The sequence below is a fragment of the Mchenga conophoros genome, linkage group LG15 (genome assembly GCF_057382185.1).
Source record: "Mchenga conophoros isolate Kocher_MC1m ecotype Shallow Benthic linkage group LG15, M_conophoros_male_GT1.1, whole genome shotgun sequence".
Taxonomy (NCBI): domain Eukaryota; kingdom Metazoa; phylum Chordata; class Actinopteri; order Cichliformes; family Cichlidae; genus Mchenga; species Mchenga conophoros.
Window position 1 is genome coordinate 25428105 of NC_140540.1, and position 12380 is coordinate 25440484.

Genomic DNA, 12380 nt, shown 5'->3' on the forward strand with positions numbered 1-12380 from the left:
TCCCCACTCACGGTGGAGGATGCAGATTCAGATAAGAAGCATGGAAAAGACAAAAAAGAAGCAGGGCGTGCATTTCATTAGGCAGTCACAGCAGACATTTTCCTTACAGCTTCCACTTTTTTCCCCTGCTGATTAATTAAGTTACGAACTGTTAATGTCGTCACGCAGCACCTCTATCAGCTCACATCTGTCAAATGTTTTATCCTCTCAGAGCAAACTGAAACGCCAACAGATTCTGGCAGATAGAAGAAATGCCAGCGCTCTCTTTGACGCCTCTTTTTAAGGCTCAGAATCATTCAAATCGGAATAAATGAACACAAGTGAGCAAACGGTCACATCCTCATGATGCCATAGACCTTTTTTATTCATTTTTTAAGTTTTCACAACAGCAGCAGTGCTTTTTGTGCTCCATCCGGGCTGGATTTCATCCTGCAGAGCAGAGAGCAGTTACAGTGCATCGCCAATGTGCGCAGAAGCGTTGTACAGCAAAAAGCTAACCTGGATGAAATGCAACTTCCATTGGACTGACGGAGCCACCAGATGAATTTCACACTGAGCTGATCGATACTGTACACAAAGAGGCGACTCGTCACAGAGCTGGATTTGAGCACAATGGCTATCCTAATCCCAGAGTGGCCGCCGTTCAGTTACAGGAAGAGGTGGGATCTCTTCGAGAGAAACTGCACCGGGATTTTCTATTTTTTAAAGTGGATAGACACTTTCACTGTTTCTATTGGGGAATCAAACTCATTAATTTCAGTGTTGATCGGGAACAACTCAGTGAATTTTCCCTTGTTAAAGGAGACTGATCCTGCTCTTCATTATCTTCGGAATATAGTCGTTAAATGTGCCGAAGTTTCAAATAACGCAGTAAAAAGTGAGTAAAAATAATCTCTGTCGGCCAAAAGCAACAATTTTAATCCCTCAGCTGGCTTCTGCAAGCTAATCTGCCTTTTTTTGGTAGGTGGGTCTTAAAAAGACAGGAACGGGACTATTTAAGGGCCAGTATGAGCTTAATAAGGATTATTTTGAACCAGGATTTATCCAAAGTTACTCTCGTGGAGTCTCAAAATAAAAATATGGGGTTAGGTAGAAGCAGAATAGGTCACCTTTATGATGAGTAGAAAATTCAGCCTTTTAATTTTGATGGAAAAGTTTAATATATATAATATACAGCTTTCTATGTGAGATATATCAATACCATTCTTTCTTTTGTATGTCAGCACCTGCTTAGCCTATCTTAGCTTAGCGCAAAAGCATAAACCAAGGAGAGAAAGCTAGCCCACGACCTTTCACCTTTAAAGCTTGCGTACTCTCTCTAGATTTGAGTAAAAGAGATGTGATGCTAGCTGTTTCTCCTTTGAGTTCAATGTTTATGCTAAGTTAAGCTAATATTATCACCTCCTGACTTCACATCAAAGTCTGAAGATCTGCTAGATCTCTGTAGCTACGGGGGCGCATTGAGGGTAAGAAAAAAACAAAAAAAAAGAGAAAATCTTCTTTTCAAAGACAGAAGTGGCAGAATTGTAGATTATAAAGCCGAACACATTTGTGAGGAAATTTTTCATTTTAAGTGAAAATTTAGATTTTTGTGAAATTTCTTTGTGAAATTTGTGAATTTTTACAAGGCTAGTACAATATTAGAAACTCACCTTCCTCTCCAAACTGTTTATTTATTTCTACGTGTTACTTCAGACTCTTTAGTGTTGCTGTAGCTGCTCCTGAACTGATAGGAGGGAAAAACTGTCTGACAGCATTGTATGAGTGTGACGATAAATATTTGGATGTCTCGTCTTGAGAGTAGCCTTAACCTTTTCCTTTAGCCCTAGGGCAGAAATCCAGTAACCATTTAACAGTTTCCATAAATTACCTGGACATGGTTCCAACCTGCTTTCTGGGATTATATATGTTCAGGGCATCGCTGGAAATTTTACAAACACAGGTCAAATTAAGAGTCAAATGCAACTCAGTAAATAATAATCCATTCATTTTTTTAAAAAACAAACAAACAAACAAAACGTTTTACCTTTTATATATTTAATTTTTAAATTGTATTTGCTAATTTATAATAAATAATTTGTTAATTTCAAGTCTAAAATATGGTAAAATACTGTAAATCACTTGAATGTCATATGTTGTTGGCCCAAACTGAACAGAATAAGCTTTAAAAACTAACCAGTGTGTAAACTGGGTATAACTGTACAAACAGAACTCCAAGAAATGACACCTAAGACTGTGCAGTTAAGTTGGATCTTAATTTCTTGGACAAGTTCAGCTTCCTGTTACGAAGCATATATAATGAAGATAAAATAAATCAGATTCACAGTCAATTTTCCTTTACTTTTACCCTGCAAAAAAGCCAAAGTTGCCATCACCCTAAAACTGTAGTTATTTCATTTATTCAGCTGAATTTAAAGTTAAAGGGTGAAAAATCCACTGTCATTCCAGAGGATTTGAACCATCCTTTCAGCTGTTCCCTTGTTTGCTAATGAGTCACTACATGCTTGATTTGGATGCCCTTCCTGATTGATCCAGGCCTGAGACCATCAGGCAGGGTTTTTATCTCTCCTGTTGGCCTTAAATTAGGCGTTCTCTCCCGCGTTGGGTGAATAACTAGTACACCACACAGCCACAGTAGAGCAGCCCTAACAAAACCAAGCCCATCACCTCACTGCCTCTGCTATGGTCCTGCACATGTGTGGCTTTTTTTTTTAATCCATAAAATGATTTTTTACATTTTTTTAGAAGCTGCAAGCAAACAGATTTTTTTTTTTAAGATTTTTTCCCTTGAAATTTTCTTTTAAGGGATCAGCAGCAGCAGCTACAGCCTGACATTTAACATGTGATTTTGATCAGAATATCGTGACATTTTCCAGCTTTTTAAAAATAAATAAATTTGCACAACTTTTGAGGTGTGGAAGACACAAATGCCAAGAGATGGGAGTCTGCATCAGCAGCCGTTAGAGTCAGATCTGAATTGTTTGAGTCTGATATGAGACGGCACATTAAAGCAAACATCAACACTTAGGAATGCATCTTTAGAGAGCTCTGGTAGATAGGTTGGGTTTTACAGTACCGGCTCCTCCCTCTCTCTGAGATTAGCACTATTTTACAGTATGACCAAGCAAAATCCTGCCTCTTTTTTTTGACAAATTAATGTAAAAATCACACTGATGCATACAGATTCGTACAATTACACTCAGTTCTGAGCCATGGTTAAAGGTGAACATCAGCCACAGCAAGAAAAAGAAACAGAAATACACACACTGGCCACAAGAATAAACCAAATTTGGATCTTTTCCCACAAACTAAAATCATGCCTTTGCCCCCGTTAGGGCCAGGCACATCTGAAGAACTGAACTAAACATGTTGTAGGCACCGGTATTTCCCCTTATTGACGGGAAAATGAAACACAAATCTTATTTTTTGCCCTTCGGGCTCATGGTAGCTTAGTCTTAAGCTGTTTGTGCTTACGAGCCAACTGAGGCTGGCTGTCAAACTCTTATGGCAAAGTGAGTCTGTATGCTGCAGCCAAGTGCAGCACATACAGGCGGGGGGTGGCCCCTGTATGGGGAAGGGGGAGCTTTCTCTGAGTCTTTATAGCAATACAATCACCTGCAAACGAGTCACACGCCTTACACTCACTGACACCTCTCATCTGCACCAACATCCTCAATAGCAGCACAGGCCGGGAGGCAGGTCCATGTCCACCACCTGCACCACCTATCAGGCAGACGCTCCTTCTGGAGCCACTGTGCCATAAAGAAATCTGGCTTTGGGTGATGGCAACTTTAGGAGAAGGGGAGGGGGATTGGGGAGGGGGGGGGATCAATGTTTGACTCAATCCTGGTATTTTACAGATGGGAGCTTGAAGGAGGTGTGTGTGTGTGTGTGTGTGTGTGTGTGTGTGTGTGTGTGTGTGTGTGTGTGTGTGTGTGTGTGTTGGGGGCGGGGTAAAATCATGGCTGGCATCGTCCTTCAGGCCCTGAAGCATCTGAACCGTATCAGTTTGTGGAAGGCCTGCTTGAAGTCCTCGTTGGACATGGTGTAAATGATGGGGTTGATTAAGGAGTTGAGGTAACCGAGCCAGGTGAAAATGTCAAATAGCTCCGGGTGGAAGCAGGAATCGCACAGAGGCACTAAAAGAGTGTAAATGAAAAACGGCAGCCAGCAGATGATGTAGGCTCCGAGGATTATTCCCAAAGTTTTGGTCGCCTTCTTCTCCCTGGCGGCCGAGATGCGCTTCTTCTCCAGCAGCGCGTCGGACACAGTGACTTTGACTTGGCTCACGTTCGCGGACGAGGTAGTGTCACAGGAGGAGGAGTCGTTGGTCCCGTAGTTCAGGGACGTGGTGGACGCCACCGAGCCGGGGGAGTTGGTGATCAGGTGCGCAGAGGTGAGTCTCTTCCCGGGCTTGCTGTGCGCCTGCTTCAGGATGCGCTTCCGGGCTTCCACGTATATCCTCCCGTACAGGGCGATGAGCAGCAGCGTGGGGATGTAGAACGCGCCGAAAGTGGAGTAGATGGTGTAAAAAATGTGGTCGGTGTTCACGTTGCAGCTCGTCACCTCCTCCGCCTTCACCTGGCGCCAGAAGAACGGCGGCAGAGAGATGGAGATGGCAATCACCCAGGCGGTGGCGATCATCCCGGCTGCGCGCGCCGGCGTGCGCTTCTTGGAGTACTCCACCGCGTCCGTGATGGCCCAGTAGCGGTCCAGCGCAATTACGCACAGGTGCAGGATGGACGCGGTGCAGCACGTGATATCCGAGGACAGCCAGATGTCGCAGACCACCTGCCCCAGCGTCCATGTCTGGCTCACCGTGTACAGCGCGCTGATGGGCATCACCAGGATAGACACCAGTAGGTCCGTGACCGCCAGCGACGCGATTAGAAAGTTTGCCGGCGTGTGCAGTTTGCGGGACTGGTAAATGGTGGCGATGACGAACGCGTTTGAAAGCGTCGTGGCCAAAGTTATGAGCGCTAAGGTGACGGCCAGACCCGCCTGGAGAGCCACATTACTGTCCTTGGGCTCCGCTTTCGCCGTGAAATTGGCATGGGTGTCGTTGGTCGAGATGTTTAGCAGCTCTCCGTAGATGGCAGGAGTCGGTTTAAGCTGACTGGCATTCTCCATCCCTCCACCTTCCCCGGTCAGACCCCGCTGTCATCGAGCGCAAAGGAGACCGCTCCGAAGCTCCTCAGATATTCATCCACCGCGCGCGTTTCTCGTCTCCATCTCCAGCACTTATCCGACACATTTCTGCCTCCTCCTCTTCATCCTGTTCGCGTCACCCGCGGCATGTTTAACATAAAAACTCTCTGATCAACTTAAATATCCAGCAGCTGAGAATTAGAAGGCTCAGAGGGCGGCCTCTCCATCATTCTCCGGTCATTTTCTCTCATATTGGACTCTTTTTTTTTTTTTCAGTATAAAACAAGAAAGCGGGAGTTTCATCCGCGTTCAGCTCTCCTCACAAGTTCAGAGCTGCTCAAGTCTGACTCCAGGTTTTATACTGCCAACGCACCGCACGCCTATCTCTCTCTCTCTCTCTCTCTCTCTCTCTCTCCCTCTCTCCCTCCCCTTCTTTTTTTTAAAAATCTCAGATGGTTAAAGGACTCTTGCAAATATTTTCCCCCGAAAATGTTCTATTCTTTTACATCTCAACCAAAGAGTCTGTGAGCAACGAAGACGCAAGAATCAATTTAAAGCATCACATATTTATAGGTTTGGGAGGTATTCAGTTCAACAACAGTTGCCTCAAGGTGCTATGTACTTAACACCCTGCAATAATACAAAGTCTGTGCTGAGGACTCAGTTACTACCCAATCAGATACTTTTCTGATTTTTTCTTAAATGGGGGATCAGTATCTGAGTTTATCTGTATGTTACCTGTAAATGAACAAAAAAGCAGCCAATGTCCAAAGAAAACATTGAAAGACCACAAAGTTGAAGAACTGCTACTTATGACTACTTTTTTAAAAAATGACAAGAAAATCTGGTTCCTTGGAAGCAAACTAAAGAAATGCAGATCCCAAAGAGTTGATTCTGTTCATCTGGACACTGTCCAAATGAACAGAATCAACTTTTTGGGCTTTACTTACCTGGATGATTGAGCATGCATCAAGACATAAAGAAATGCAGAGTAGTTGAACCCAAAATATATCTCTGAAGAAGCTGTCTGATTAGAGACTTCTTTTCATGTTGTATTCATAGATGGGTTTTCTTTAGTTTAGGATTTGGTGTATTTGATATCCTCTGCTGTTGTTGTTCCTGTATCATCATTATCATAATAATTCTTCAGTTCAAAGCTGAGATCCAGAGATCACATTTTGGATCCACAGCCAGGAAACTCAGGTGATCTTAATCTAAATGAGTGTAGGCTGAAATAATATAAAGCTTTAAAGTTATATTGTGTGTCAAATCTCATCTCTAAATGTCAGTAGATTGCAGTTAGTCTCAGTTAGCTGCAGAGGTGGGTCAAGTATCCAAAAATTGTAGTAGCATTACTTTAAAATATTATTACTCAAATAAAAGTGACAAGTAGTCGTCAAAAAAGTTACTCAAGTAAGAGTTAAAAAGTACTTGGCGAAAAGACTACTCAAGTAGTGAGTAACTGTTTGAAATGTCCAATTTATTTTATAAATAAATGCTATCAGACAAACAAAAATTAACAAATATACAAATTTTTAGTATTTTCAAAAGGAATATATGTAAAAACATCAACAAAATAAGGCACAATTCTAATTTCCAGATTTCAGTTTTTCACAACATAAAGCTTTTTTCACCAATACCTACAGTAAATAATATAAATATATAAACAGTGCAAACAATTTCCAGTGACAAGATATGCTGTAAACTTTATATTCATTTTTGCTCCAAATGGCACAGCAGCCTCAGAGAAAACATTAGAACGAGGCATCTTCAACATATGTACATTTTTTTTTAATTCCTATTTATCCCCTTCGTATATTTTATTTATATTTGTCTCTGTATTTATATATGTGTGTGTGTGTATATATATATATATAATATTCTGTAACTTCTGTCGGTGCTGTGCTTTTTGGAAATCAAATTTCCCAGAGGAACCCACCCGAGGGATTAATAAAGTTCTATCTTATCTTATCTTATCTTACATACAAGGCAGCTCAATTTACCATAAATTGTATGGGTGTGCATTTATTTCTGCATATTTAGCAAAAATGTGCCATTTCTTCACTCAGTGAGGTGATAGTTAAGCTTCAGCAGCAGTTTGCTCTCAAGCTCATCTGAGTACGTAAGCGTAGAGCTGCCACCCAGGCAAAAGAAAAATAGAGTAATGGTAAATGGTAAATGGCCTGTATTTATATAGCGCTTTACTAGTCCCTAAGGACCCCAAAGCGCTTTACATATCCAGTCATCCACCCATTCACACACACATTCACACACTGGTGATGGCAAGCTACATTGTAGCCACAGCCACCCTGGGGCGCACTGACAGAGGCGAGGCTGCCGGGCACTGGCGCATTAATATATAATGTCACGTTCATACAATATAAATATTATATTGTAGGAACGTGATAATTATATTGTTCAAACGTGAAAGGTATATTGCACGAACATGAAAAGTATAAACTGTTCACGTTCTAACATGATATAGCTCTATTTTTCTTTTGCCTGGGTGGCAGCTCTACTCTTACGTATCCGAGGCTTTTCAATGTGGCCTCACAAAATTACCATGACTACAACAACCTCAATTGCAGCTGCCTAGTCAATGTTTTTCATTAGTAATTTAGCAAAGTTGATGGTGGTGTGTCTGTGTGAGTGAGTGAGTGAAAGATACAAAGAGGGAGAGCAAGAGACAGCCCTGACTTATCGAAGAATTAAGAAAGCGGAATCGGCTGTTCAAACCCCCACAAGGCTGCCCGCTGGGATTGGAACGATGGGACGAGGCGTGAGTTTCTCAAAATGGTTCATTGAGTGCAGCACGGATAAGATCTTGGAGAAGCTTACGGCTGCCGTGAACACTCAGAATAAGACCTCTGAGTGCAAACTGGATTACATCTTGGAGGGGCTCGCTCGGAATAACACCTCTGAGCGCAAATTGGATCACATCTTGGAGAAGCTCACTGCGGTCATGAGTTTTCAGAATCGGCTCTTTGAGCACAAGAATGACAACATCACGGAGCGTAAGGTTGATAAAATCATGGAGAAGCTCGCGGCTCTCCAACGGGAGATTGAGAGACCAGTGTTGCACTGTTAGAACAGCTTTGAAATTCATATGAGTTGTCGCACTAAAGTAAATGCTGATGGTGGATCAAGGAGACCAGCGCTTATGCTGCAGGCCCGGATGCACTGTCTACACTGGCTGTCTCTCACCCTTTACCCATCCCTGTTGCTTGTCATGTGTTGGTGTATTAAGAGTTTTTTCATGTGCTATGTGCAGAGGTGTTTTTTTTGTTCTGTTCTCAAACTGATCTCCCTGTTGGAGCTCAGTCTGGGGGGAGTTATTTTTTTCTCCTTATTTTTCCTCATGTGGTGCATTTTCCATTGTTATACCTCTCTGACCTGTCTTCCCCATGTGATGTTTTTGTGTAATGTATGTATGGTCGGAGGGTAAGATGGCGCCGCCACTGCGTGCAATAGGTCGGCAGCCTTAACATGAAATTTCCCCTTGTGGGACTAGTAAAGGTATCTTATCTTATGTGTTTCTTGCTGCTAGTTTTATCTGAAGTCTTCTTGGATGTCTCCACACAAATGTTTGTTTGTTTCATATCCCGGTGTGACCTTGTTAAGGAACATACTGTAAATGCTGCCAGCGCAGACGTCTGCTGTTACTCTCCTCGTCTGTTCTCCTTTCATGTCCATTTGAACACATGACGGCTGGAGGCGGCAGCAGCAGGTGCTCGGCATCATTGCCGTGATGGATTGTGGTCACTGAGGTCACACGGTTTCAATCCTCTGCAGCCTTCAGGTCCTATCAAGATGAAAATGGAGAGACAGTTTAGTTCAGATAACAACTGTGTCTGAGTAACACACTGTTTCCAGGCTGCACTGATACTCACTAAGAATCAACTAAATAAACCCCATGCATGAGTGCAGCTAATTCAACATAACTCAGTGGTTTAAAAAAACAAACAAACCAACCATTTTCACAAGTCATTTTCATCTTCATGGTCATCATATGTTAATTTGTGGTAATTCTGAGTGTTTTTATAACCAGTTTACATGTGTTTTGGGAATTTGGAGTATCTCTATGAATATTTAACATCAGTTTTTGGTAAATTTGAGTATTTTTATGATCTTTAAGGCGTGTTTCTATTTTATGTCAATGTGTGGTCATTTTATTTATTGCATGAATAGTTTGAGTGTCTCTGTGGATGTTTTACAACAGTTTTTGCTTTAATTATGTTTATGGTGGCTTTAAATCTGTGTGCAGCTATTCTGAATGCCTTTCTGACTATTTTATGTAAATATGTGGTCATTTTCTCTTAATTTGTGAACATTTTGAGTCAATATATTGTTATTTTACATCTGTTTGTGATTATTGTGGGTGTCTTTCTGGCTATTTCAGGCCAATTTGTGGTGTTTTTGTTTGGTGTTTTACACTCACTTGGTGTTGGTTCACTCTGCGGTAGAGTATCATTTCCTGTTCCTCATTTAGCCAGCAGATCATCATTTAGCATGGAAAGTCAGTTTATTGCTCTATTTTAAAAAAGCCCTCTGTAAAGCTAGAACATCTTATTATTCATCACCGATCGAAGGAAATAAGAACAAGCCTAGGATTCTCTTCAAAACTGTAGCCAGACTGACAAAAAGCCAGAGCTCTTTTGAGGCAATCATTCTTTTAACATTAACTTGTAATGACTTCATGAAATTCTTTACAAATAAAATTTTTACCATTACAGAAAAAAAATACTTGTAACCATCACACAGACATAGCATTATGTACAACTACTTTCAATAGCATTGTTATTTATGTTGACTCTTTTCCTTCGGTTGATCTTTCTGAGTTCAGGAATTACTTCCTTCAAATCACCGACATGTCTTTAAGACTCCATTCCCACAAGATTGCTCAAAGAAGTCCCACCATTAATTAATGCTTCAGTCTTAAATATAATTAACTTATTTTTAACTCCTGAGCTGCAGTGGTTGGAATCATATCTATCTAATAGACTCCAATTTGTTCATGTAAATGAAGGGTCCTCTTCAGGTTAATTATGGAGTTCCACAGGGTTCAGTTCTAGGACCATTTCTGTTTGCATTATACATGCTTCCCTTAGGCAGTATCATCAGAAGGTAAAGGATACATTTTCACTGCTATGCAGATGACACCCAACTTTATCTATCTATGAAACCAGATTCACAGACCAATTAGTTGCACTGCAGGAATGTCTTAAAGTCACAAAGACCTGGATTACCTGTAATTTTCTGCTTCTAAATTTAGATAAAACTGAGGTTATTTTACTTGGCCCTGAAAATGTTAGAAATATGGTATCTAACCAGATTCTTACTCTGGATGGCATTACCTTGGCCTCCAGTAACACTGTGAGGAACCTTGGAGTTATTTTTGACCAGGATATGTCCTTCAATGCACATATTAAACAAATATGTAAGACTGCTTTCTTTCATTTGTGCAACATCTCTAAAATTAGAAATATCCTGTCTCGAAGTGGCTCAGAGTATCTATGGCGACTTTATGTAGTTTTGTCATAATCTTGAGTGTATTGCTTATTTTATTTTTTTGTGTTTTATTTTCTTGTTGTTGTTTTTACATCTGTGTGTATTTATTCTAATTGTCTTTGTGGATAATTTATGTCAATATGTGGTCATTTTGAGTGTCTCTATCATTATTTTACATATCTTTTCGGTAGGTCATTATTAGCACTGTTGCCTGGGTTCGAATCGACCATCTGGCCCTGGTCTTTCTGTGTAGATGTTGCATGTTCTCCCTGTGTCTTCCTGGGAGCCAAGTAACTGTCTTCTAGCTTAAATTACAGGCTATTTCATAGTTTAATAAATGTTCATATTCAATCAAGGTTTTCGGGTTTAAATGTGGATTTAGGCTGCAGTGTATGTGACAAGTTTTTAAAAACTGATGTTAAAGACGTGTTGCATGTGAATACTTCTAATAAAAAGCTGTAAAGGTCGAGAACGATGAGTTTTTGGGGGGCAAACAAGAAACAAAGGAGCTTCAGCAAACGCTTGGAGAGGAAACAGGGTCGACATGTCAAGCAGCCAGTGTTATAAATAATGTTAAACCACCTTAGAGAGACATCAGTAAAAGTTTGCCTTAGTTTAGCTGAAGAATCCTGTGGACACTTCTTTCCCTTCAGCAAACGATGTTCAATTTTTAAGCTCTGAGCTTCCAGCAATATCAATCAGAGCAAGATTTTCAGCATAAATCATTCAGCACACTTCATCTCTCTTTCTGTCCACGTCGCGTCCATGCTGTGCAGCTCAGCCAGCTGAGTCAATGCAATGCTCCCTTTCCTCCACCCAAACTCCTGCCGACCTTCACCCGTACACCTGCACGTTGCAGACACTCAGAAATGAATTCTTCTGGAAAGGCCTCGGTCTCAGCGGGGGAATGAGGCGTTCAGTGAACCAAAAGGGCCTCTGTAACTAGCTGCTGCTTCTTCACAATGAAGAAAAGCTGGCTGGCTCATTTCAGCAGCAGCAAACATTCATCTCCATCCAGAGTGGAGGCGATTGTGGGATGTAGAGCTGGAGAAAAACAAACACGGCTAAAACTGCTAAGACAATAAAATGTTTCTAAGGACAAGAAACTAATTTCACTTTCTTCAGTTGGGTCCAGGAGAGAGGGCAGATACAGGGCTTGTTGTTGTTGTGTGTCTCTTTGTGGGTGTTGTACTTGATTTTGTAGCTGTTTTGCATGCATATTTTTTCTTCTTTGTGGTCATTTGTCAGTTATCATGACTGTGAATCTGCTTGCTTAGGCTGCTGCCCCCGCGACCCGGCCCCGGATAAAGCAGATGAAGATGGATGGATGGATGGATGGATGGAATCTGCTGGGTTCACTTTGTGATTATTTTGAATCTGTTTGTGGTCATTTTGCCTCCAGTCGAGTTGGTTTGGGCATCTGATTAGGATGCCTGCTGGGTCTGGCATTTGGGTGTGTCCCATTGGGAGCACACGATGAACATGTGGCTCAGCTGGCTCCTCGGGCTTCTTCTTGAAGAGCTGGAGGTGATGGCTTGGGAGGACATGTATGTTTAGACAGCTTGAACCAGGATAAGCGACAGAAAATGGAGAATGTAGGTGAATAATTTTTTTTTTTTACATTTAGCATTAAGGTCAAAATAATTCTGCTTGGAGTCTGAAATGATTTCCACACTAATAAAAATGCTGCGACTGCATCTGAGACCGGTGCAGCTGTGTTTCTG

The 12380-nt window shown here is 41.5% G+C and overlaps 1 protein-coding gene across 1 annotated transcript; it reads right to left on the minus strand.

Moving 5' to 3' along the window:
• Window positions 1-342: 342 nt before the first annotated feature.
• Window positions 343-5500, minus strand: LOC146558467 (5-hydroxytryptamine receptor 1B-like). The gene has a single exon (XM_085247404.1). It carries the CDS (start codon window positions 5128-5130, stop codon window positions 3979-3981), a length of 1152 nt encoding a protein of 383 aa, XP_085103530.1. The 5' UTR covers window positions 5131-5500; the 3' UTR covers window positions 343-3978.
• Between the last annotated feature and the right edge of the window lie 6880 nt (window positions 5501-12380).